Consider the following 27,361-nt stretch of genomic DNA (forward strand, 5'->3'; position numbering starts at 1 on the left):
CTAAGAACCTAGCAAGACCAGAAGATGCCCTCTGGACTCCAATACCCACATAAAATACCATAAAAGAGTTGTTCTAAGAAAAGAGAAGCCTGTGGTGGTATATGCCTTTAATCTTAGCACTTGAGAGGCAGAGGCAGGCAGATCTCTGTGAGCTTGAGGCCAGCCTGGTCTGCAAAGTGAGTTCTAGGACATCCAGGGATACACAGAGAAACTCTGTCTCGGAAAAAAAGGGAGAGAATAAGATCATATCTGCAAACAATGAAAGCATGCCTAAAGACTGGATCATGAATGTCATAACATAACCCACTATTAAATCAAAATAAACTCAACTGAAAGAAAAGAAATGAAAGTAAAGAAATGTCATGAGACATGAAAGAGGAAGAGTAAGATGGCTCAGTGTATAAAGGTACTTGCCATCAAGACTGAAAACCTGAGTTCCATCTATGGAACCCACACCATGCAAGTTGTCCTCTGACCTCCACACTCATGTCATAGCATGTGATACACCCATACAATAGATAATTATAAAAACATCAGTAACAAAAGAAGACATGAAGAAGGGAGGACTGCCTGAGTTAGAGGTCAGCCTGGACTATATATAAAGACCCTAAAAAAATCGAAGGGAGATGGTAAGATGGTTTAGTGGGTAAGGTGTTTGCTGCTGAGTCTGACAACCTGAGTTTGATTGCTAGGACCCACGTGGTAGGAGAGATCCACTCCTCCAAGCTGTCCTCTGATCTGGTTAACACAGAACACAGAAAATAAAAGGAAAATTCCTTAAGTTAAAAAATAAAAATAAAAGCAGCAAGAAGAGGTGAGGCTATGGCTCAAGGGTGGTAGTCTTGCTGAGTGTATTTGAGACCCTGACTTCCATGCCCAGAATACATACTCACACTCTCACTAGCACACACACAATCCTATAACATGACACAAGAGTACTAACAGAAAGTGAAAACAAAACAAAAACAAAGAAATGAGATTAAAAAAAGGTTCAAGAAGAAGTGACAAAGAACAGAGATTGAGAAAGGCAAATCTGACACACAAACATCCCCAGGAGAAGCAGGGCAAAGCTACATAACACAGAAACCTCAAAGCACACGCTGAGAGAAACAGGGGAGCAGGATCTGCCTCATGTATCTAGGCAAGAGTAACAATCAACCCACCAAGAAATACTAATTCAGGGATCAGCTCTTTAACCAAAATATTTTATGCAAGAGGAGGAGAAACACCCTCAGGATATTCAAGGAAAGAAAATGCTTGCTAAGAACTTTGTAACAGGTCAAACTGCCCAGTGTAATGGCACACACATTTACAGACATGCAAAAGCTTTTAAATTAAAAACCAAAAAGGTAAAAAGCAATTTTATAATATTAAGTTCTCCCTCAAACTAACACATGAAAACTGGGATGCTTTTAAAGAAAAAGAATACTGGAAGTTCTTTAAAAAAATACATAAAATGGTCCATCTACTTAGGTCAAGCAAACTGCCTTTTTGCTTCGTTTGTACAATTTCACAAGCAGCAGTGATTTTCTAGGACAGCACTTGTTTTTGGACCTGCTTTTCATCTGAGACTGTTTTTGATTATACTACATACAGATGAACACCAGCCTTTTACTGTGGCATGTTTGGAACAGCAATATGCTGTGCAGCCCTCAGGAAGTATGATCCAATGGTGATTTGCTCTTACTGCAACCCTGTAGCATCTCAATTTTATATCTTAGCCATTCCTCTCACAAGCCACCAACCAGCCTGGCCTTTCTTGTCCTCTCCACAGTGTACAATCTGGTCAGGAATGAGAAGCCAGACATGCAAGTTTGCTAGAACCCTGTAAAATACTGAGGGTGACAAATCCCTAGTAAGAGGTAGTGAGGGGAATGAAGTGGGGAGAGTACTGAGAACATCAGGGTTTCCTTAAAATGAAAGAACTATTAGACTATGGTACCACACAGCGTAAGCTGTTGTTATCTAATAATGTTCTCCTTACCGAGTGTGTCTTTAATGAGGATTTCAAGTTTCTGCCCCATGCTGGGTCCTCTCTCTTCTCTTGGATTCTGAACTCGGTTTACAATGTCTTGTTTGATGGAGTTGATTACAAACAATAAATTGTCTAGAAGACAGAACCAAACACTTAGAATATGTCACTAACATGGGAGAATTTGCTTTTAATTATGTAATAAAAACTATACTCAATTAAAAATGGAAGGGCTATGCACACAGCTCACAGGTTGAACACTCACCTCACTAGCACAAAACCCTGAGTTGGACTTCTAACCATGTAAGAAAAAAATAGAAAGAAAACAACAAAATAACCCAGAGTATGAGGAGTTTCAAAAATAAGGATTCTGTTGAATACGATGATACATACCTTTAACCCAACACTCAGGAAACAGAAGCAGGAGGATTACTGTAAGTTTGTGGCTAGCCTGGTCTACATAGCACCTGGTCTAGGCTAGTTAAGGCTACAGAGTTGAGATACTCACCAACAAGAGAGAGAGAGAGAGAGAGAGAGAGAGAGAGAGAGAGAGAGAGAGAGAGAAGAAAACACAGATGTACACTATCCACACAACTCAAGTGAAGGAAAAGAGTAAAGTCAGTCAACCACAGTGTCATTTGTCTAGGGGACCACATATCTAGACGGCCACTCTTATAGACAAGAATGAACTGACAGTGGGCATGTGGTTTTCTGTATAGATAAATACAAGTGAGGAGAGTCAACCTGGGGATTGGTGGCACACACCTTTAATCCCAGCACTCAGGAGGCAGAGACAGGCGGATCTCTGTGAGTTCCAGGACAGCTGGGGATGTGTTGTCTCACACCCTCTTCCCCCACTAAAGAAAACAACAAAAGAGGAGAGCCAAACAGTATGCAGCACTCAGAAGGAAGAACATGCAAACCAAGGAGAAAGAGCGAAGCTGAAGACTGGAATTTACCATATTCAGTGTTGAGGCCCCATAACTTCACTTTATTAGCTTCATACTGGGCTTTCTTCTTTAGCCTACAAGCTCTGTGGAAGAAAGAGCTACTATTAGTTCATTTTTCCTTTTAAGAAAATATTTTAAGAATATATTTCCTTAAATAAGAAAAATGATTTTTTAAAAAAAGAATATGACAGTAGCAAAAGGATTTGCTATCAAACGTTTTTCTTTTTTTGAAATTCTTTCTTTCTTCTTCATGTGTGTGTTTGTGCTTGTGTGTGCACGTGTACATGCATATGCATGCATGTTAGAGAGTTAGAGAATGTATGTGAACGTGTGTGTGTGTGTGTGTGTGTGTGTGTGTGTGTGTGTGTTCAGGCACATGCTACAGAGCCATGTGTACAGGTGAGAGGACAGGTTTTAGAAGTTGGTTCTCTTCTTCTACTGTGGGATCCTGGGACTGCACCTGGTTCATGAGGCTTGTTCTGCAAATGCTTTTACCTGCTGAAGCCATCTCACTAGCACCATAAGGCATTTCCTTTTTTAAAAAAGATTTATTTTTATTTACATGTATGTCTGTGTTGAGTATAAAGCCATATAGGTATGCAGGTGCCTGCAGAGGCCAGAAGAGGTCATTGGATCCTCGTGGAGCTGGAGTTACAGGCAGTTGTGAGCACCATGTGGGTACTGGGAACAGAATTTAGGTCCTCTGGAAAAGCCAAGTGTTCTTAATCGCTGAGCCCCTAAATGTTTCTAATATTAACTCTAAGTCACTTGTTTAATGATGTTTATCAAAGAATTGAATTATATAAACCATACATCACCATTTTTCCAAATCAACATTTAAAAATTAAGCACACATCCGAAAACTAAAGCTGTTATGTACACACTTACTAAATAACTTAAAAAAATAAGCAACTGGCAGTGGGTCCAAGATCTAACACTAATGCACAAACTGACTTAGTGGAGCCCATTCTATATGGAGAGATACCTTGCCCAGCCTATACAAAGGGGTGTGGCGGGTGGAGAGGTGCATTGGTCCTGCTTCAACAAGATTATGGGACACACCTAGACTTCCTAGGGGAGGCCTTACCCTCTCTGTGGAGCAGATGATAGGAGGGGGAATGGGGGGGGGAGAGGAGAGGAAGGAGGGGGAACTGGGATTGGAATATAAAAAATAAATAAATAAAAATGTAAAAAAAATAAGCAAACAACAACAGACAACATGCCAACTGTTGTAGAAGATGTGAAGCAACAGTTCTCAGCTACTCTGGAAGACAGCATGGTTGATAGTTGTGTGTGTGTGTGTGTGTGTGTGTGTGTGTGTGTGTGTGTGTGTGTTTTACAAAGATAAACATATAGACCTGGGCATTTATCCAAAGAAATGTAAACTCATACCCACACAAACATCTATAAGTCAGTGTTTACAGTTGCTTTATTCAAACATGCCAAAAATTGGAAGGAACTCAAAGGTCCTTCATAGCTGATAAGCAGATAAATTATAGTATTCCTATAAAAAGTGACTATACAGTAATAAAAGAAACCAGTAGCCCATGTGACAGAATCATGGGTCTCAAATGCATCACATTAAATTAAAGACAGATAGATTCAGACTACTACAGTATATTCCATCCATGCGTCATTCTGGAAAAGGACTGATCACTATGAGACATTAATAAAAAAAGAAGAAAGATCAATGGGGTCTTGAGAGATGGCTCAGCAGTTCAGAGCATCGGGTGCTCTTACAGAGAGGTCCCTGGGTTTCAATTCTCAGCATCCACAGAGTATCACACAATGGTCTCTGGATCCAACATCCTCTTCTAGCTTCTGTGTGCACCAGGCGGTGTATGGACACACATACAGGCAAAACACTCATACATATAAAATAAAATAGACCAATGGTTGTGAAAGGCCTAGGGTGAGGGCTTGTTTTTATAGTTTTCTAAGGTGATGAAAATGTTAATATATCTCATCTTGGGCATGTTGGTGGTTATATGGTTGGGTATGTCTCTCAAGCTCATAATAGCATACCTAAAATGGATAAATTTTACTGTTAACTGTATTTTAGTCAACCTGACTTACCAAAAAAGGGAACCCAAGTTTTAAAGACTTTTCAGTTACACTGTAATACAATGCACTGACTGTTTGCCTCACCCCCCAATGCTTTTTCCTAAAAGCATAAATGCCATTTTCACTTAAAACAACAACAAACCCCGATATAGGAACTACTTAGTAACTAATTTCTGAGAGTCACCTCTTCCACAAAAATCTCAAGATCTAATCTTACTACTACAGACTACTCGCATGGGTGAGCATCATTAGAATTTACCTGGAAGCCAGCTTGTTTTTTTCTTTCCTTGACCTTGGCCGGGCTGTTAAGGGCAGCTCACTGACTGGAGTCAGGTCACTAATCACCTTATTCAGCTTTCGTAATTCATTACCAATCTGGAGTAGCTTTTTAGGGTTTGGAGTCAGATCTTCCACATCAGTTCTCCGTGACTTCTTAACTGCATATTTCCCTACAGGTCATTTGAAGGGAGTTTTAATTTACATCATTTTAGTGAACAAGACATGCAATTTCTATAGCCACCACCAGCAACCACTTTTCATTTTAGATGCCCTGGCACATTTAAGGAGACACAGAATGTTTAACTTCCTAACTTAGAAGGGCTGCTAGAGAAATGATAGGGATACAGTTCAGTGAATAGCAGATTAAGTGGCTAGTGCACAAAGCCCTGGATTAAACACTTCTGCTATCTTCTAGGTCTGAACCCCAGGATAACAGAGTCCTAATTCTTTGCAGAGTAGGACTAAGTATCTGACATCAAGGACAACAGTTCAACTGTACACAAAAATCCAGGTGCGTTTATGTAAAACAAGTTGTGATTCTGGGAATAAGTAAGTTGTCAGACAATAAAAGGAATCATCTTGGTTTAAAAGCTCTTCTTCAGTTCCCTCCCTCCCTCACCTCTCTCCTCCCCATCTCCCACTTGCCCCAAACCAAAGAACCCCAGGGCCTCATACATACTAGGTAAGCATGACCCCTGAACCATACCCCAGTCCCAGCCCATTCCTCTAAAGTATTACAGTACCCCAATGGCTTTCCTAAGACTCATCACAAGTCTTCCGGAAATATTTACTGGACTTTATATTTTTATTTCTGTTTCTTAAAAAATGTCTGAATATAAAAATTCGCTGAGAGGTAGTAGAGTATAAATCTGGAACTGGGAAAACAAGGCCCGAGTTACAGACAGACTAGGGGGCAATTCTTGTCTTCCGAAATGCTCAGCAAGTGATGTTTATGGCGTGAGTGTGCAATCTTTGCTGTGCTCATTCATACCTTCCCTCTTTGCCTTTTCGGCAGACTGGCTTTGTGCAATGTGAAAACAACAGAAGATATTCTATTTAATCACAGCTTTCTGTATTCACAATTCCTGTCCTGATCTACTGTACAAGGTGGTTTTGTGTGTCAACTTGACACAGGCTAGAGTCATTAGAGAGGAAAGAGCCTCTGTTGAGGAAATGCCTCTATGAAATGCAGCTGTAAGGCATTTACTCAATTAGTGATCAGTGGGGGAGGGCCTAGCTCCTGGTGGGTGGTGCCATCCTGGTCTGGTGGTTTTGGGTTCTATAAGAAAGCAGACTGAGCAAGCCATGGGAAGCAAGTCAATAAGCAGCTCCCTCCATGGTCTCTGCATCAGCTCCTGCCTCCATGTTCCTGACCTGTTTGAGTTCTTGTCCTGACTTCTTTCAGTGATCAACAGCAATGCTGAAGTGTAACCCCTTCCTCTCCAACTTGCTTTTTGGTCATGGTGTTTCATCCAAGTAATAGAGATTCCTATAAACTCTCCTTCTCCACTCCTTTTCCTCAATCATGTGTCCTTTTTTCCCTCTGCTTTTCTCCCCATCACCTTTCACAATTCAATCTCCGCATTAAATTAAGTCTGGGGTGAATGAAAATGGAAGAGAGTGATGAGGAAGGTCTTCTGCTTCCTCCCCAATGTGTTGCTTTTTCTTTTTTCTTTTTTGACAGATTAAGAACCAGCAGTCTTTTGCCCATTTCTTAGAGTTAAGTGGAGGAAGAGGGGGCCAGAAATGATGGCTCTCCACACTGATGGAAACTATGTGTAGGAAGGTGCAATTGTGACTAAAAAGCTCTCTTCGATGCTCTCTCTCCAGTTGGCTGTGAAGGGCTGAAAACCCAAGCACACTGAGCATTATGGTTCATTATCTCTGTTTACAGTGACACCAGACAGGTATGGTAACATATACTTATCTATAGTGCTAGAATATGGAAGAATGAGGCAGAGGGACTCAAAGGTCAAGGCCACACTGGTCTAGACAGAGAGTTAGAGGCCAGTCTAGGCTACATACCAAGACCCCATCTCAAAGATTCAAATAAAAAATACCCCCACTCCCTAAAAAAGAGAAATAGGCATTAAATATTTTTGAACCTCACTTACCATGATGTAAGCCATTTTTCTGATACATGTTACTTGGCAAGGTGTCTCGGTTCCATTCAGATGGCCTAAGAATCCTCTCTTGTTGTGATGGTGTAAGCTGCTCACTGTACTCCCAGAAGTATCTCCTTTTCCCTCTCTTCCGGGAAGATATGGAAGTCATCTCCTTCAAGTCCTCTACAGAGTCGTTTTCATAGCCTTAAAAAAAAGGTCCACAACTATCAAGCTCCATACATTCAATAAGTCTCTCAGAACAAACAAAAAGATCCTTCTGTCTGTAACTTGAGACATTTTCTTTTGTCTGAAGCATCACGAACATGTCAAAATCACTGAATTAAGTTTATAAAGTCCAATATGTAAATCTCAAACTCATAAATATCCAGAAATTAATAAACATAAACTACACAGTTATCTGATGTGGGCTTCCCTTTGGTTTTTGAAAGTTAGCATGAGATACTGCATGATTAAGAAGACAATTAAATACAATCGTAGGAATCAAAGTGCTATTATAGGAAGAAACTAATAAAAATGGTACAAGGCACCACAATAGAGACATGAATTCGCTGATGTCTGGCTTTTTACAAATCAAGTATGCTGGATGTCTCTATAAATCTGTTCAGATAATACAAAACCTGGAAGAGATGCCACCAATGGTGATATACACCGACCTTTCCACTGAAATACTCAAATATGTATATACTTTGAATTTTTGGAAAGTTTAATGATGCTGTCAACTACAGAAAAAAGTATCCCAGTTTACCATGTTGGCTTGGGGTAAGACAAAACTGGCTTAGAAGAGTTCAAGTACATTTATTCCATGTGTACAAGAGAAATGCACTGCATTAATTATGTAAGGTCTTATCTACATGAAGTTGGTTATAGAAACTAGTCTGTAAATAAAACGGTGCCATTACAGGATAGTACTTATACTACACTGTGATTTCTAAATGTCTTTCTTTTAATATTTATGTCTGTTCACAAAGAGCTGTGCACACTGCTATAGTGGTGTCCTACTTTCATAAGCAGTAGTGATCTTCCTTCTACCTTTCATTCTACTCCTTTTGAAAAAGTACAAAATGACAGTTCCCAGGCAGGTTAGCAAATACATGTACAGGTCCATTCCAGGTCATTTTTTTTTTAGTGAACTCAGCACTGCTTATACATTGAAGGGTGTATTTCCATTACTAATGAGAAGTTCCAGAAAATACTTAATTCTGAGCTGCTGGAACTATTGATTAAAATCAGTATAGGATGCCTGCGCCTAAATTCCTTCAGAGAATGATCATTATAGATGAACTTCACAAGGCAGTGGAGGTGCAGATGGGGACACATGCCAAATAAAATGACCACACTTTCCTTCTGAAACATGACTCTGGAACTATCCCTAGAAAGTGATAACATCTGTTCATTAGAGGAAAGCTTTGAATGTTAGTATTTTATCAAGGTTTCTTCAGAGTTGCACACAAATCAGGAGAGTATGATTCTATTTACATAAAATCTAGGAAAGGCAGAAGTAAGGAGATACAATGGCTTTTGGGAGTTCCAAGGGAGGAAAGGTATGAAGGAATTCAGAGGGTAATCAAAGCACTTTCTGTATCTTTATTGTAGACTACATGCATTTGTCAAAACTTATACACCCAAACAAGGCATTCTTACAAGACACACCACAAGCAGAGTCAGTTTTGTTGCATGAAAATTGTACCTCAACAAACAAGATTTTAAAAAGAAGTCCGAACTGGGCTGTGATGGTTCATGTCTTTAATCCCGGCACTTGGGAGGTAGAGGCAGGCAGATCTCTGTGAGTTCGAGGCCAGTCTGGTCTACAAAGCAAGTTCCAAAGCTACAGAGAAACCAAGTGATTGGACACTTGCTTGGAATGTGTAAGGCTGAGGGCTGAGGGTTTGTACTCAAAAAAAAAAAAAAAAGATAAACCTTTAAAAAGATGAAAGATAAATTCAAAGAGCAGAATATGTTTGAGCAATGGTGCAGATAAACCTTGTACTTCATTCCTCATATTTACAGTACATTCCTGTGTGGCTCAACAACATAGAGAATGTGACGTTAGGCTTCTTCCTTTTCTGACCCTCAAAGAGTGTATACATACATAGAAGATAAGGTATATGCTATATGTGCTTCACTTCACCCTGACCAAAGTATGTCATAACTATGTCATCATAGAATACCTGTGTTTCTTCAAAAGCAATGCAGAACACAGTGTCAACCTTAGGTTCTTCTCTTAAAAATAAAACAAAACAAACAAAAAACAAAGGTGCACAGGCAAGTGAGATGTATCAATGGTATAGGCACTTGCTATCAAACCTGAGTTTGATCCCCAGGACCCACATGGTAGATAGAGATAATTGACTCCTACAAATTGTCCTCTGATCTCTACATATGCACTATGGTACCCTCACATATACAATAGATAAGTAAATGTAATAAAAATTTTTAAAAAATGGGTACACAAGCTAAGTGTGTTGGATACACAAAAGGACAACTTAATATACTTGTACATACATTTTATTTCAGATCAAAGGATTTTGCCTTGCTCTAGTTATCAACTCACCTTTGAAAGAGAGGAAGGGTCACATTGTGCCACCAAGAGAGGCATTTTTAATTGGTGCTTAGTTCACAATAGCTACACAAAAAAATTACTGGCTCACAGGGATCACACACCCCAAAACAGACGGATAACCAAAACAATCCTCCCATAACCAGGGTTTTACACATTTAATTTTACTTTAGGCCAAAGCATAGGGAAGATTTTATTCCACTTCTTCAAGCAATCTCCCTTTCCCTCCATATTTTAATATGTTCCCTTAGATGGCATCTAACTTTGCCAGTCTGCAGGTTGCAAGACACCTTCATTCACTCAATATTCATGCAATTCATTTGACGTTTCTAAGAACCCATGACAAAGAGAATGCCTCAGTTGCACAAGCTAACATGATGACAGAGGCCTGATATGATTACAGAATTGAGATGAGTCAGGTCTTATGACTCAAGGAGCCTACGCTGAGTCCACGTCTCACTCCCCTACCTAATTGGTTGAGTGATCTAAAAATTTTGCTCATTTCATGCTAAATTAAGAGTCACAACAATGTTTATTTCTTCATCCCATCTAAACCAGGTATTAGATTTACTTATATGTCCAATCTTTTCCCAAGGAGCATTTAGGATGCCAGCTTTCTGACTCAACCTTTTCTAGTAACATGTTGCAATAATTTATCACCACCCCATCTTCAACTCAGAGTTGTCTCCAGCCATATGCTTTCCAATATAAAGGCCATGGTGACCAAGAAGAACAAAGAAAAATGACATGTTCACGTTATTGGTCTAACATTCAGGGCCATTCATTTTTCTCACAAAATATGCCCTAAGGAATACATTGCTGTAACAGAAATTTCACCACTACCACTACCCAAATGGATCTGTGGTCAAGTTAAGTTCTATGAAACCATGATCCTGCATCTCTGTCTGGCTAGGCCACACAGCACATAAGCATATGAAGAGGCTCTGAGAGAACCTGGTGTAATGGTGTACACCCTTAGTCCTAGTACTCAGGAATACTTCAATTCTAGAACTCAGGCAAGCATATCTCTGTGAGTTCAAGGTCAACCTGATCTATATAGTGAGTTCCAGGACAGCTGGGGCTATAGAGAGGCCCTGTCTCAAAAAACAAAGATAATAAAGAGAGACTCTGAGAGGAGCTGGGAAGGCTGCTCTGTGGTAGAGTTAGCTACGGTATATCATGCAGAAGGCCCAGCACTGCAATGGACAGGAGGTACGACTGAGAAATCCCAACAGCAAATAAATCGAAACAATTCTAAATTCCATTAAGGGAAGGAACACATTAGTCTCCATAGAACTAATACTGAATGTATACAATGACTAATATAACACAGATACTAAAGCATGTTTTGAGAAATGATTTCTTAATTCCCTTCTTCACTCCCCTTCTTTTTTGATATGTTACCATAATGTTCTAACTCACTCCTTGCTGATATGATAAAAAGGAAGTTAAGCTTGGAGTGGTGGTGTACTTGAGAAGGAAGTTGAAAGGATCAGGAGTCAAAGTCATCGGTAGTTATATACCAAGCCATAGGCCAGCCTGGACTACAGTAAATCGTGTCTCAAAAACAAAACAATGACAACTAAAAGGAAGTTTAAAACACTATTGTAGTGAGAGATCTTCTAGCCATATTCTCTGGTTCGTGCAGACTACAGGTAAAGTCAACTATGAAAAATGCTCAGTGAGAATTACAAAATAAGCTCTCACTTTTAAGAGAGTGAGTTCTTGTTCTTGAACCATGTAATTTCACAACCCCAAACAGTTGTAGCCAGTCTACAGGCTCTATTAGCATTAGGCAGTTAGTCCAGACTAAAACTCTGTTTTGCACCTCTCCTGGAACTTTGCAGGCTCATTAACTGTACAGCCATTTGCCAAAAAACATCATCTTGAGAGCTAGTCATTGCAAAAGGGCCTTTGTAGACCAATCACCAATCCTAGACTAGTGCTCAGACAAGAGTATAACTAGCCTTACTTTATTCATTGAAAAATGTCTTCCTATTTTTCACCCACAATTTACTTTTACACCCCTCAAGTTGTTGGTTTAAATCTTTCCCTTCAAGGAATGAAATAATTTGCACCAGAAACTTATTTTAAAGCCCAAATAACTTCTACAAAATTGTGTTAATTTTATGGTTCTAGTATGTCATTCATTGACATCTAGAGCACTGTCCAAGCAATACTAACCAAAAGAGTCACTTCAAGTCAACTGAAAGTGAATGTATTTAATGCCATTTTCATCCAAACATTTAGCAGGGTTATTACTTAGATCCGAAAAGAGAACACTTCTGCTAAGTGCCAGCTAATGCATAAAGCCACTGCCTACCTGCTGAAGAAGAGCAATCTCACAGACAAGGATTATGCATTTGCAGATGAACTGCAAAACTTGTATTCTGTGTATGAATCAAAATAGTAAGAAAATGAAAATGATGGCATGGGGATTAAGAGTGAACAGTTCACCCATATGATCTCAAAAAACTAAAAATGCAAATCTAATATAGTGAGCATACCAACATGGTCTATTAGAATCTCCAGGGAATAAACTGGGAAAAGTTAGAAGACAGCTCTCTGAAGCATCAGATAGTGGCTGCAAATCTGCAGTCTAATAGTGAAGTAAAATAGAAACTTAAAAAGCAGAAGAGGTCCTTTATCATCTTCCAGCTACAGTGGAACTGGTGTCAAGATGCAGCCTTCTATAAAGAATTTTACAAGGAAGACCATCACACTTGAGGCTGAACCCTCAGATACTATGGAAATCATAAAGGCCAAAGTCCAGGATAAGAAAGAATTCTTTCTGATCAGCAAAAGGTGATCTTTGTTGGTAAGCAATACCAAGAGTGATGTTCTTTGTCTGACTAAAACTTCCAAAGGATTACACCTTCATCTTCTGTTAAGACTGTGGTGGGGCAAAGGGAAGTAAGAAGTTGTATACTACTATCAACAAGAATAATCAGCCAGGCAGTGGTGGTGTATGCTGCCTTTAATCCCAAAGAACTCAGTAGGCAGAGGCAGGCAAATGTCTGAGTTTGAGGCCAGAATGGTCTACAAAGTGGATTTCAGGACACCCTGGCTACACAGAGAAACCCTGTCTCAGAAAACCAAAAACAACAACAAAGAATAACAATAAGAGAAAGAAGATTAAGTTGGATGTACTGAAATACTATAGGGTAGACGAAATATCAAAATGGTTGGTCTAGAATGCCCCTCTGACAGACACTTATGTGGCAAGTGTTACAGAAAACAAGTAATTATATGAATTAATAAATACACAAAGAACTGGAAAAGAGTGAGGTAGGGCGATTATATAGGTGGCTCAGTCCATGACGTTGGCTGCCAAACCTAACCACCTGAGTTTGATCCCTAAGACCTACATGTTGGAGGGAAAAAACTTCACAAAGTTGTTCTCTGACCTCCACATATGCACTCAGGCACACATACCCACCCACCCACCCACATATATATGCAAACACATACCAAATAAACATAAATAATATATATACATACATACATACATACATACATACATACATACATACATACATTTAATACAGATGAGGATGTTAGCCTAGCATGCATGAGGCTCTTGGATCAATCACCAGGGAGGGCAAAAGAGATAATAAAACAAAAAGTAGAACAGAAAAAATATAGAGTCCACTTCAGAGATGAACCTGGGGCCACCTGGGAACTAGGAGAGACTGCCAGGAAAGTCTTCTCTTGATCATTACTTGAATAGGACAGCCCAATACCATCTTAAGAAGACCAAAGTGGCAAAATGTATTTTTAAAACAGTTTTTATTGATTTATTTTATATGCATTGGTGTTTTGCCTGTATGTATGTCTGTGTGAGGGTCACATCCCTGAATCTAGAGTTACAAAAAGTTGTGAGTTGCCATGTGGTTATTAGGAATTGAACCTGGGTCCTCTAGAAGAGCAAACAGTGCATTTTTTTGTAAAATGTATTTATTTTTATTGGTGTTTTATCTGTATATATGTCTGTGTGAGGATGTTGGATCCTGGAGTTACAGACAGTTATGAGCTGCTAGGTGGGTCTGGGAATTGAACCCAGGTCCTCTGAAAGAGCACTCAGTGCTCTTAACCACTGATCCATGTCTCCAGCCCCCAAAGACAGTGCTCTTAACTGCTGAGCCATCTCTCCAGCTCTATAAGATGCATTTTTTAACTTTCTTTTTTATTTATTATTTGTGTATTTCACATCATGCATCTTGATCCTACCTGTCTCCCATCCCCTCACATCCACTCTCTGGCCCTTGCAACCTCCCCCCTACAAAATAAAATTTAAGATTAAAAAAAAAAGGAAAAAAGGGAAGAAAGGGAAAATCTCATCATAGAAGCTGCCAAGTGATACAGTGAATCATGCAGTATATCTTTACATGCAGGCGTTCATTGCAAAGTATCATTGGTTTGATTCGAGGCCCCAAGTCTCTGTTACACTATCAACACTGGGTCCTCATTGGGTCCTATTGATGCCCTGTACAGAGGAGAGCCTATAGCCCTAGGTCCACAGGATCCCCCCCTTCCCACGCACACACACCTGAGATCACAGATGGGATGGATGTTGGGGTGAGCCAAACTTAACCCTGGTTCTGGGCCTGGGTAGTTGCAGGTTGGTCAGTCTGCCACCTCTCTCCTGTCTTCACCACCATGGTGAGTTCTCCACCAATGCCCTGGCTAGATGACCGCTTGCAGCAAGCAGTGGGTCAGTTCTCCAGCTTTCACATCCTCAGGATTGGTTCTCCCACAACTACACCTCAGGACCAGCTCTACTGTGTTGCCCAGTTGAGGTGTAGGGGCCACTCCTCCCAAGTGCTACAAGCACAGCTCTCCTGATCTTATATCCTCAGGTCCAGCTCTCCCACCTGAGGTGGGGGGGAGTCCCCCCCAAGCCACCACATGACAGATAAGTAATGGGGACAGCTCTCCCACCTGCCTGAGGAATTGATGGGTAGGGAAATATGCAATTTTTAAAAGACCCCTACAGAGTCATAAGCTTGCCCAGCTGGGCACACTGGCATATGCCTTTAAACCCAGGACTGAGACGAGGGCAAGCAGATCTCTGTGAGTTCAATGTTAGTCTAGTCTACATAGTGAGTTCCAGGACAACCAGCTACATAGTGAGACTTGTGTCTAGGAAAGAAAAAAAAGAGGGGGGGAGGGAGGAGAGAGGGAAGGAGAGGGAAGGAAGGAAGGAAGGATGGAAGGAAGGTGCCAACCCAAGACCTTCGGTGAACCATACTTTTGTAAAAAACACAGGACAAGAGTTACCAGACTATATGATGAAACCTGACAAGCACACTGACTAAAAATGTAAGAAAGTCTGCATCAGAACCACAAAGTACTCAACAAGGGAGAAATATAGCTGGAGAAAGAGTTAGCAAAGGAACACGGACATAGGTTCCAAGCAGCCTCAGGACACTGGAAGAGCCACCCAAAAACAGACTAATGATCTGTGACCCTATCTGTGAAGGACCATTCAGGTCTAACAGACATCTGGAAAGCAGGAAGGACCACTGAGAGTTGAGACTGCAACAAGCAATCAGGGAAGACTGCATTCAGACTCTACCTCACACCAAGATCTTCCGTTCATCTGTAATACATCTTTATTCAATACCCAGTGTCAATTTAGCAGTCAGTTCTATCCTTCTGTTCTCTTACTCCTACTTTGCCAATCCCCTTTCCTTTTTCTCCCCCCACTCCAAGCCTATATTCTTTGCCTTTTTATTTTCCATTTGATAGGTTTTCCCAAAGAATATAGGTTAGCCTGATCTGCAGGGTCTCCTTATTTCATCATCCTGAGACCTGGCAATCTTTTAAATTATCTAATTGCATCTCTCTCTGGTTTTTTTTTTTTTGAGACAGGGTTTTTCTGTATAGCTCTGGCAGTCCTGAACTCACTCTGTAGATCAGGCTGGTCTCAACTCAGAGATTTGCCTTCCTCTGCCTCCCAATAGCTGGGATGAAAGATGTGTGCCATCACTGCCTGTCCCTGATTGCATTTCTTTTTTTATTTTACTCATTAATATTTTATGAATGAGTGCTCTGAATGTATACCTGCATGCAAGAAGAGGGTACAGGATCTCATTACAGATGGTTGTGAGTCACCATGTGGGTGCTTAGAATTGAACTCAGGACCCCTAGAAGAGGGGCCACTAAGCCATCTCTCCAGGACCCAATTGCATTTCTTTGCATCTTTCTTTTCATTCTTCTTTAATTAAACTGCCTCACTGTGTCCTTATTTCACCTTCTCTATTTTTCCTTTCTCTACTTTTTTCTGTATCAACACAATACTAATCACAACTCTTCTTACTACATTTCTACTCATCTGACAGTAACTAACATCTTTGTCTGCCATGCTTTCAGTGTCCCTTTATTTCCTAAAACAAGTAGAGCTTAAGAGGTGATTGTTTCTTGGCTACTACTGTAAAGTCACAGTGGGCTTCTATTTTGCTAGTCATTTTTTTTTCTGTAGACAGTATTTTATTTTCAGAAATGTATCAAACAACAGTATAGCAGAGCAAAAGGACATCTCAATCCTATTACAACCTAATATCTCTCAAATGTTTTAAACACTTCTACTGGAAGAATCAGAGTGCTTTGAAATGAAAAAAAGATCAACCAACAACCCAGTCCCAGATGCATAAATCCCAATGCAAAAATATGAAAACAACAAACATAAAAGGCCACATGACCCCTCCAAAATTTACCAATCCCACAGTAATGTCCTTCAATGACATTGAATTAGATGAAATCCCAGACAAAGAATTCCAGAGAACAATTATAAGTATGTTAAAGAAAAAAAGAGGATATATAAACAAGTTCCTGAATGAATTCCAAGAAAACACAAACAGGTAAATGAAAAACAGAAGTCAACACAGGATAAGAGTGCAGGCTAGTTTTTGGTTTTTTTTTTTTTAAGATTTATTTATTTATTTTGTATATAGTGTTCTGCCTGCATGCCAGAAGAGGGCATCAGATCTCATTACAGATGGTTGTGAGCCACCATATGGTTGCTGGGAATTGAACTCAGGACCTCTGAAGAGCAGTGAAGTTAAGAAGTGCTCTTAACTTCTGAGCCATCTCTCCAGCCCTGCAGGCTAGTTCTTAAATGATAAAAATAGGCTAAAGGAATTTATGACCACCAAACTAGCTCTACAGAAGATACCTGAAGGAATGTTCTGAACTAAAAAGAAAGATAAATCCTATGGAGGGATCTGTCTTATAATGACACACACCACGTTTCTCTCATTTGGGGTGCCTAGGTTTTACATAGATACATAAAATCATGTATGTATATAAGACATGAAAATACAAGTGACACTAGGGTAATAAGGAGAACTAAGCAAGAAGGGGAAGAGTGGAGATAAGGAGAGTAGTTGGGTAGTGCTTTTCAACCTTCCTAATGCTGCAGCCCTTTAATACAATTCATGTTGTGGTGAAGTGAACCTCAAGCATAAAATTATGTTTATTGCTACTTCATAACTGTTATTTTGCTATTGTTATGAATCTATATATCTGATATGCAGGACATCAGATATGATATACTCAAAAGGGGTCACAACTCACAGGTTGAGAACTGTTGTCATAGGTTATGAAGGGAATATATTCAGCATATTTTCTTGTGTGTATATGTGGGAAAGAGAGGGAGAATATTAATAAGAATATCAAAGAATTACAAACGAGGATTGGGAGGGCACCACAGTAGAACATTTCCCTAGAGTTTTGTTCCCCAGCACCTCAAAACTACATTCAGACAGTCAGAGTCTAACAAATTAAGCAAATCCTTACCTATCAACACTCAACAAAAATACAAAGTAAAGTGTGGTATGGAAATGCCTCTAATCCAGAAATTCGGAGGGTGAGGCAGGAGGACACAAGTTCAATGTCAGACTTATGTACACAGCAAACTTCAGGCAAAAGAGACACTGAAGTGCAAGAGAGTTGAAAGGTGGTCCATGACATTATGGGTGCTAGACTTGTAAGTAAGATGGGAAGGTGGTCCATGCACTTAGAGCATACTTTAAGCAACAGGCTATCATTAAAGACAAGGAACTAAGCATACTGGTAAAACTTGAAAATGTACCCACATCAAAACACCTAACTATATAAGCAAATAGTAACATTACTGACAAGAAAAACTGCATAATTTAGTGATGAGGAACTTAAATACTTCCCAACTTTGATAATGGACAGACTGGAAGGAATGAATAAGGACATAGCAGATTTGAAAAACATTAAAGCAACATGGACATACACAGAAGCTGCCATCCCATGGCACCAAACTACACATTCATTTAGAGAATAAACAGCATTCTCCAGGACAAACTGCTAAAGCTACAAAACTGAACTAGTCTCAGAAACTTACAAAGAATGAAGCATTTCATTTTTAAAAATTTCTGACAATACACACCCACACACAAAATGTAGACAACAAAAATAAAAAATGTTAGCCCGGCGTTGGTGGTGCATGTCTTTAATCCCAGCACTCGGGAGGCAGAGGCAGGCGGATCTCCGTGAGTTCAAGGCCAGCCTGGTCTCCAGAGTGAGTGCCAGGATAGGCTCCAAAGCTACACAGAGAAACCCTTGAAAAACCAAAAAAAAAAAAAAAGAAAGAGATACAAACTTTAAAAAAATAAATAAAAATGTTTTAAGAATTTTATTGCCAGGGCTAGAGAGATGGCTCAGAGGTTAAGAGCACTGGCTGCTCTTCCAGAGGACCTGAGTTCAATTCCCAGCACCCACATAGTGGCTCACAACCATCTGTAATGAGATCTGGTGCTCTCTTCTGGTGTGCAGATATACATGGAAGCAGAATATTGTATACATAATAAATAAATAAAATCTTAAAAAAAAAAAACGAACATCCACCACCCTTTCCCCAGAAAAAAAAAAGAATTTTATTGCCAAGCATGATGGTTCTTGTCTGTAATCCCACCATTCAACTGGCTATGTAGGAGGACTGCCCTGAATTTAAGAAAAACCTTTGATACATAGCAAGTACCGCCCAGCCAGGACAATACAGTAAGACCTTGTAGAAAGAGGGAAAGCAGGGGAGAGGGAGGAAGGCACAGACAGGTACTACAGAATAATATACAGAATAATATCAAAGACCAATTGAAGATTTTTTTCCTTTTAGTTCTTTTTATACAAGTGTAGAAAATTTCACATTTGACACCCTAAAGTTGTTTGGTTTAGGAAGAATTTAAGTAAAAAGTACCTTAAGTTTAATGTGGAGGAAAGTAACAGAAGGAAGAGGAGGTGGTATAGAGCAGGAAAAAAAGAAAAGGTAGAAGAAAGCCTAGGAAGGAGGAGAAAGCAAGACGAGACTGAGGCAGAATCTAACACTGCCTCAGTAGGTAGGCCCCAAATCTACCTCAAATAACAAAACTGACAGAGGTTAAGATTCCACAAGCATAGGTGATGCAAGCAGAAACAGAGCAAGGGGGTTTAACAAACTAAAAAGCTTGAGAACAAAACTAATCAAAACAGTGAAGAGACAGCTTATAAAACAGAATATATGCTAGCAGTAATATCCAATATTGAGTTACTATCCAAATAACCCAATTCACAAACAGGATAAAGGACCTAAATAAGTACTTCCCAAAAGATATCCAAATGACCAACAAGTATATGAAACCATTTTCAATACTACTAATCATCAACAAAACACAAATAAAAATCAGAGAGACAGGAAGTGGTGGCACACGCCTTTAACCCCAGCACTTGGGAGGCAGAGGCAGGTGGATCTCTATGAGTTCAAGGCCAACCTGGTCTACAAAACATGTTCCAGAACAGCCAAGGCTATTACACAGAGACATCCTATCTCAAAAAAAAAAAAAACAAACAAAAACAAAACAAAACAAAAAAATAGACACTATATCGCACAGGTCACAGTGACTCATCAGAAGTTGGGCAGCAACTGTTGTCAATGAGATGGAGAAGATGTTTCATTATCGATGGAAATGTAAACTTATATAGTCATTATAGAAAGCAGTTTGGAAGTTCCTAAAAAAAAAAAATTGAAAATAACCTGGTATGTTAGCATGAACCTGCAATCCCAGGGCTCAGGAAGCTGTGTGGCAAGAGGACTCCAAGTTATAGACTAGGCAAGGTTACGTACTTCAGTGCCAGTATAAAGTAGATGGCCAGACCCTAGCTCAGAAAAGGCAAGCCAGAGGCTAGGGATATGGCTCTCGGTGGTACAGTACTTGTCTAGCACTTGCAATAGCCAGGGTTTGATGCCCAGTGCAGAAAAACAAAACAAAACAAAGAAACCAAGGGCTACAGATACAGCTCAGTGGCAGAGTATAGTTGCCCAGCATAAAATACAAGGCTCGGTGGTCAACAGCACTTTCTGCTCTTTCAGAAGACCTGAGTTTGATTCCCAGAATCCATGTCAGGTGGCTCACAACTGCCTGTAACTCCAAGTCCAGGGAATCTGACACCTCTGGCCTCTGAAAGCACCTGAACTCAGGTGTACATACCCCACATACATACACACATACACACACATACACACTCACACACACTTAAAATTTTTCTTTAAAGATTTTTTATTTTATATGTATGAGTATTCTGCCTGCATGTATATATGCACACAACATGTGTGCTTGGTACTCAAAGAAGTCAGAAGAGGGCACTGGACCTCCTGAACTGGAGTTACAGATGGTTGTGAGCCACTGCTTGGGTGCTGGGAACTAAATCCGGGTCCTCTGCAAGAGCAGCAAAAGTGTTCCTAACCACTGAGCCAGAAAAATCTTTTTCTGGTTTGTTTTAAAAGGCCAGCTGTGTACCTTTAACTTCAGCACTCAGGAAGCAGAAGCATGAGATCTCTTGTGAGGTGGAAGCCAGGATAATTTGTACAGCAAGTTCAGAACCACCAGAGATATATAATAAGATCATTGTCTCCAAAAAAGTTAACAAAAATAGAAAGCATTCTCTTGTAAGCTACATTCACCACAACACTACCTAATATCCAAGGTGGGTGTAGAGATACAAAAATGTAAATACATACAGTATTACTATCCTTTAAGGTTTACATTAATGGCAAGATGAATTTACTTGTTATGTCAAGTAAAGCAGCATAGGCAGAGAAAGATAAGACTGCAAAGTCTTTACATGTGGAATCTAGTCAAATATATAGAAGCAGAGGGCGTGGTTGCCATTGCTAGAGACACAAGGACATGTGAGGTGTTGGTCAACGAGCAATTTGTTTTGCAGAATAAGTCTAGAGATCTAAAATACAGAGAGCACAGTAAATGTAGTTAACACTATACTGCTAACAGAGTACGTCTCAAAAAAGAAAACAAGATAATTATGGCAAATGATGGATGTTAATTAGCATGTGATAACCACAATGTAATAAACACATCCAACTATCATGCTGTTTATCTTAAACAGATCTCAATGAAGTGGCACAAATTTAAGGAAAAGTAAAATCACAACCAACATGTCATGAAAGCACAGCCATTGCCTGCCTTGAGATGATGAGATTTACTGAACCTGGGATCCACCTGCTCATAATTACAACTGGAAAAGGCACTTCTTACCCACATTTCCATCCCCCTTACTTATCTGTCCTCTCTGTGCTTACACTCACGGCCCTTAGCACTCAACCCTAATTCTATACAAGAATCTCATGTTAGCTTTAATCTGCCAGACTTTTAAGAGCCACACCTCACAGGGAATAGAGCTACCCCTATTATACCCAGCCAAATCTTCCTTAAACATCTCAAAGAAGAGTTTATCAATGTACCATGAGAAAAATGGTCCTGGCAAAGAGGAAAGACAGCTCTACCTATATTATCCAGGATTCTAAAGTAAACCAAAGAAAGAAAGGTATGAGCCCTTTTCCTCCACTTTAAACTTGAAGTAATTTAACTTACTTAAAACTACCCCAATCAAACAACTTGTGGTATCAAATGCATAAATCTAAGCACTTGAATTTTAAAAACTATCTAAAGGAAGAAAAGCTGTCATGAATAAAAGTACTTTGGAAGGATGTGGCTCAGTGGTAGGCTTACCTAGTATGTGTGAAGCCCAGGATTTAACCCAACACTGCATCAGCCATACCCACTTGTGCATACACACAACAAACATACACCTACACACATACATACAGGCACACATATACAGTGCTGCACTAGCTATGACATAGTCATTGTTCAGAGTCTTAGAATAATGTCAACATTTAGAGTGCCTGAAATGCTAGCAATCACCATTTTAAACAAAAAGGCTCTTGGATAACTTACAAAGTTTAATTTTAACTGGTTTTATGCAGAATTCTTAGTATCAAAACTAATTTTGAAGCAAGTAAATTTTGCTTAAATTTGAAAAGTTTCACTTCTTTGTGCATTTTTAACTGTGTGCCACTTGGCCACAACATTTTTATAAATAGTGTCAGCCAATAGTGGCTACAGTTCAAACATGTAAACGCTAAGGTGAAGCAGCTCCCCGTGGAGTCTGTTTTTTTCTCTTCCATTTATATGTACTGTACACAAAATGGAGCATCCTTCTTCATGCTCTTCAAACTGTAGCATGAACTTTCTCTTTGTACTTTTTTCTATTTATTGCTTTTTAGAGACAGGGTCTCACTGTGTAGTCCTGATTCGCCTGGAACCAACTATGTAGATGATTAGGCTGACCTCAAACTTGTTGTGATCCTCCTGTCACTACTTCCAAGTGTTGGGATTATAGGCATGCAGCACATCTGGTATAGCATATACTTTCTTAATAAAATACAGCAGACAACAAAGAAAAGGCTTGCCTTCAAACTGTTCACTTTTGTTAGCTACAAGCATGAGTGATATGAGCTGACATCAGTTCACTATTAAAACAGGGCAATGTAGTTTAAACCTTCACTTAAGTGTTCAAGAGTATGGCAAAGTAGGTCACTTAACAAAAAATAATCAAAGAATCAGGATAAAAATTATGGCATGGTCACAAATAATCCTAAGCATAAATAATGGTTTTAGAGCTATGTGAATAGAAAAGGCTACTTTTGATCCAAATAAAGACATGAAGTTATTTAATCACCAAACTAAAATAAAGCAACGATCCAAAAAGCTTTCTAGTTCAAACAGTGAATAGAAAGGTCAATTTAATAAGCTTCGAGAGTTATACCTGGTTCAGAGAATGTGTCGCTAATATCATCATCTCTGTCATCCTCATAATCCTCTTCCTCCTCTTCCTCCTCTTCATTTTCAGAAAGCTCATGCTCACTACCAAACCCTTCATCATGGTCTTCATCATCAATATCATCTTCATCATCCTCATCATCTTCGAGACTGCATTTGGTTGGCTGTTCTCTCATGTTGTCAGAGACAAAAAGAGAGTAATTGTGCTCTTCTTTTTTCTGGGATGAATCTGAAACAGAAGTGCTGGCAGAGAGGCTGCCACTCTCTGCTGTGGCAATTGACCCAGGACCACCCTGGAGCAGAGGACTAAGTAATAGTTCCTGGGTTTCTTTGAAAGGCAAAGCAGGAGTGCCATAACCCTGATGAGGCTCCATCCCCCTTTTCTCCTGTCTCTTAGCCACAGCTCCACAATAGCAGGTACTCTCCTTGGCTGCATCTGTGTGTGCCTGGCACAGCAAGGGCCGGCCCTGTTGCACAGGGCTGATCTTAACCTTTGCTTTTTTCACATAGTCTTTACATTCAACATGAAAATTCACCTTTTCATTATGATACATGTGGGTCTTCACCATGATCTGTGTGCTTGAAGTAGGTTTACTTGCTTTTTGGACACAGTCTGACAATGGTACCTCAGCCTGAAGTGCCTTTGAAGAACACACAGGGGCAGCTGCTCTACTTGTGATCTTTTTACTAGGGAATGAAGGGGGCAAGGGATTTTGTTTGACACTGAAGAGTGAATCTGGATAATAAAGGGAATCAGAAACAGACTGAGAGTCCTCACTATTAAGCTGGGCCAAGGTTGGAGTTTTACTTATGACCTCTTCATCTTGGTAAGGACTAGAAAAGTCATCAAGGCCCAGGTAGTCCACTTCTTTTGTACCCCAGATGTCACAGCTGGTTAGTTTGGTGTACTTAGTTAGGTCTTCACAGTATGTATCCCACTGTTCCCAGTTTGAGGTTAAAGCATCCTCATTATCCAGGACATCTGTGAAAGACTCCAGATTTTCAATGTCTTTGCAGTCTTCCAAAGAAAGGAAGTTGTCTCTAGGATTCTGTTGATAGTTCATCTCTCTATCCTAAGGAAGGTTTAAAATGGGAAATCATATACCATGCTTTAGGAAGAAAATATTCACCTCCATCCACACCTGCAAATATCAAAAAAAAAAAAAATACTCTACCTCTGGTCTGTTTTAAGATAGAGGCTACTGACATAATACCTTCCCGTTACATCTATACAACTTCATTTCATTGGGCAAGAAAAAGTGGGAAAATACATTCTTTGAGGGACTAGTATGAGTCCAAATATCAAAGCCTCTTGTAGTTTTAGAAGCTCTCTTTAGAAATTAATTTCAAGTAAGAAGCAAATATTGAAGACCTTACCTTCCTCACAGAATACCTCAACTTAAGGAGGAAATTAAATATGAAGGCAAAGAGCCCAGAGAGTGCTGAAAGTTGACTGTAAAATTGTAAAATCTTGTATAAAATCTAAGTAATAACTCTTGGCATGGGAAGTCAGATATTCCTCATGCATTGCAAAGATGTAACTTTACAATGTAGCAAAAAAGCATACAATGGAGTGGTAGCACACACTATCAATTCATTCAAGAGGGAGAAGCAGGACTGTCTCTGTGAGTTTGGGGCCAGCCTGGTTCACATAGCAAGTTCCAGGCTAGCCAGAGTTACATGGTAAAACTCTGTCTCAAAAATAAATAAATAAAATGCAATTACATTCTATAGCCATGGAAAAAGAAGTTAAGCCCTAATGCACTGACACAAAAGGCTATCTATTACACATTTTTTAGTTTCTTTTTTTTAATAATTTAACTTTATTTTATGTGCACTGGTGTAAAGATGTCAGATTTCCTAGAACTGGAGTTACAGACAGTTGTGAGCTGCCATATGGGTTCTCTGAATTGAACCTGGGTCCCCTCAAAGAGCAGCCAGTGGTCTTAACCACTGAGCCATCTCTCCAGCCTCCTATTACACATTTTTATGTTTAGAAAAAGTAAACTCCAGTTGAAGAGAAGGCTCAGTAGGTAAAGGCCTGCCACCTCAGTCCAGCCTGAGACTTACATGATGCAAGAAGAGAACCATCCTCAGTTACCCTCTAACCTAAACACATACACACAAACTAAATAAGTAAGTGTGTGTGTGTGTGTGTGTGTGTGTGTGTGTGTGTTGGAATAAACTAAAGGATACAAGTATATTATCCATCCAAACATGGAAAAAGCATATTCAAATGTCTACATATTCATTGTATCTGCTAGCAGTAGTTACCTTTTGGGGAAAATCTGAAGAGTAGAGGCTCAGAAAGGGAACGGATTCTCAGTGTTCCAGTTTACTTTGTTCCAGTGGATTTTTAGTTTGTATTTATTTTATGTTGGACTGTGTGTGTGTCTCTGTATACATGAATAGCTTCATTCATTTAAGTAGTTTATATATACCATACCCTGTTTTATTAGGTATAGAATTCAATTATTTTTAATGAATTCACAGACTTGTGTACTCAAATTCGCAACTTTTCTACATTTCTGTGTTATTTAAATTACATATAATTAATAATTCTATTGTGGCTAGAAAAATGACTTAGCAGTTAAAAGCACTTACTGTTCTTCTAAAGGAATCAAGCTAGGTTCCCAGCACTGCTGTCTGAAAGCTCACAACCACCTTTAACTCCCAGCTCCAGGGAGATATGACACCACGGGAGGCCTCCTTGGGCACCTTCACTGATGTGCACAATTAAAATATAAGTTGTTTCCCCCCCTGGGCTAGGCATGGCAGCACAAGCCTTTGATCTCAGCACTCATGAGGCTAAAGTGGCAAGTATCTGTGAGGTCTGAAGCTAGCCTAGTCTAACATATAAAAGTTCCAGGCCAGCCAAAATTACAAAGTGAGATCCTGCCTTTAAAAAAAAAAAAAAAAAAAAAAAGAGGCGGGGCTGAAAAGATGGTTCCAGTTAAGAGCACTTGCTGCTGTTGCAAAAGGGCCTCAGTTCCATTCCTGACACTCACATGGTGGCTCACAAATGTCCACGGACTCGGACATCGTCTTCTGGCCTGTATGAGCAGTTTGTACATGTAGCGCATGGTACCCACACACAAAATAAATGATTTTTCCCTTTGGGAATTTTGTGTCTATCTCAGAAACTTGGAGGAGCTAATTTGTCATACCAACTTTACCATATGTCTTGGGCATGATCATTCCTTAATTTGTGAGCTAAAAAGCCCTTTAGCAGTTTAGCATATCACGCATACAGCTTACTTTCTTTATGAACAACTAGACTTGAAGACACATAACCTCTTCACATGCTACTTTAATCCATTTGGGTATCTTTCAGAAATTACTAGACTTAGTCACAAGAATCAAACCTAGCCCCTAGTCACATCCTTTTCCTTTTCTTAAAACCTGATCTGTGTGACCCTTGAAATCCTTCCTCAGCATCTTAGGTAATGGTTTTACCTGTGTAAGCCTCCATATCATGTGCATCATTCTCTTTTTTTCAGACATTTATAAATAAAAACTCTGTGACTTCATTTTTGGTCCCAAATCAATTAAAACTAAAACCAAGAAAAGATTGCTTACCAGCTCATACATGAAATCTGGATCAGAACTGTTGGCTAAGAGATCTGTGCTCATCAGAGTCTGTTCTGAAAAGGTGTGGCTTCGAAAGGCATCCCCAAAAGGCGGGTCCATTCCGCTTACGCTGGGCTACAACAAAACCATTTTCACTTTAGGAGGTTAAAGACAGCTTCAAGTCCAACTTACTACACATACATCTGTCCTTACCCCAGCACGTAATTTATTTCAGGAAATAATTCCATCTCTCCTGTAAAGCACACCAAAAACTTTAACTAGCACTGAACATGGACCTCTACAAGGAAACCAGCCAAGATGTATAAAGAAAAAAATCAGAACAGCAATTCTTAACAAGAACTTCTACAAACTAAAGTTTGGTCACTAGAGACAACATACAACATTGGACTATTTTTTAAAAACTATATAAACATTTCTTAAAATCCTTCTCTAACAAGACTGTTCTAATTCCCCTGAAGTAGAGAATGCTCTCCTGTTTTCTTAGGACTAAAGCAGTAGTAAGTCAGACTTAAAGCATATTTCTGAATTCAATGTCTTACTTCCCCCAACAAAGATAATCTTGGTATCTTTTTATAATTTTATTGGGGGGGGAAGACATGTGGAGGTCAGAGGACAACTTGCTGAAGTCAGTTCTCTCTTTTCATAGTGTAGGACTGGGAGACTGAACGCAAGCC

At 39.6% G+C, this 27,361-nt stretch overlaps 1 protein-coding gene across 10 annotated transcripts in view; it reads right to left on the reverse strand.

Annotated features, from left to right (window-relative positions):
• The window catches only part of Crebrf (CREB3 regulatory factor), a 67,737-nt gene that overhangs the window by 14,525 nt on the left and 25,851 nt on the right, over positions 1 to 27,361 (reverse strand). For 9 of the 10 annotated variants that reach the window (XM_027425177.2, XM_035447294.1, XM_035447293.1 and 6 more), the window contains 6 exons: positions 26,676 to 26,801; positions 23,083 to 24,169; positions 7,380 to 7,574; positions 5,246 to 5,435; positions 2,932 to 3,005; positions 1,985 to 2,107 (listed from right to left, as the gene is read on the reverse strand). In XM_027425177.2, the coding sequence (XP_027280978.1) occupies positions 1,985 to 2,107; positions 2,932 to 3,005; positions 5,246 to 5,435; positions 7,380 to 7,574; positions 23,083 to 24,169; positions 26,676 to 26,801 (1,795 nt within the window). Of the gene's footprint in view, positions 1 to 1,984; positions 2,108 to 2,931; positions 3,006 to 5,245; positions 5,436 to 7,379; positions 7,575 to 23,082; positions 24,239 to 26,675; positions 26,802 to 27,361 lie in introns of those variants that run through there. The other variant, XM_027425181.2, reaches the window with a different exon arrangement.

Source organism: Cricetulus griseus, chromosome 7, assembly GCF_003668045.3.
Source record: "Cricetulus griseus strain 17A/GY chromosome 7, alternate assembly CriGri-PICRH-1.0, whole genome shotgun sequence".
Taxonomy (NCBI): Eukaryota; Metazoa; Chordata; class Mammalia; order Rodentia; family Cricetidae; genus Cricetulus; species Cricetulus griseus.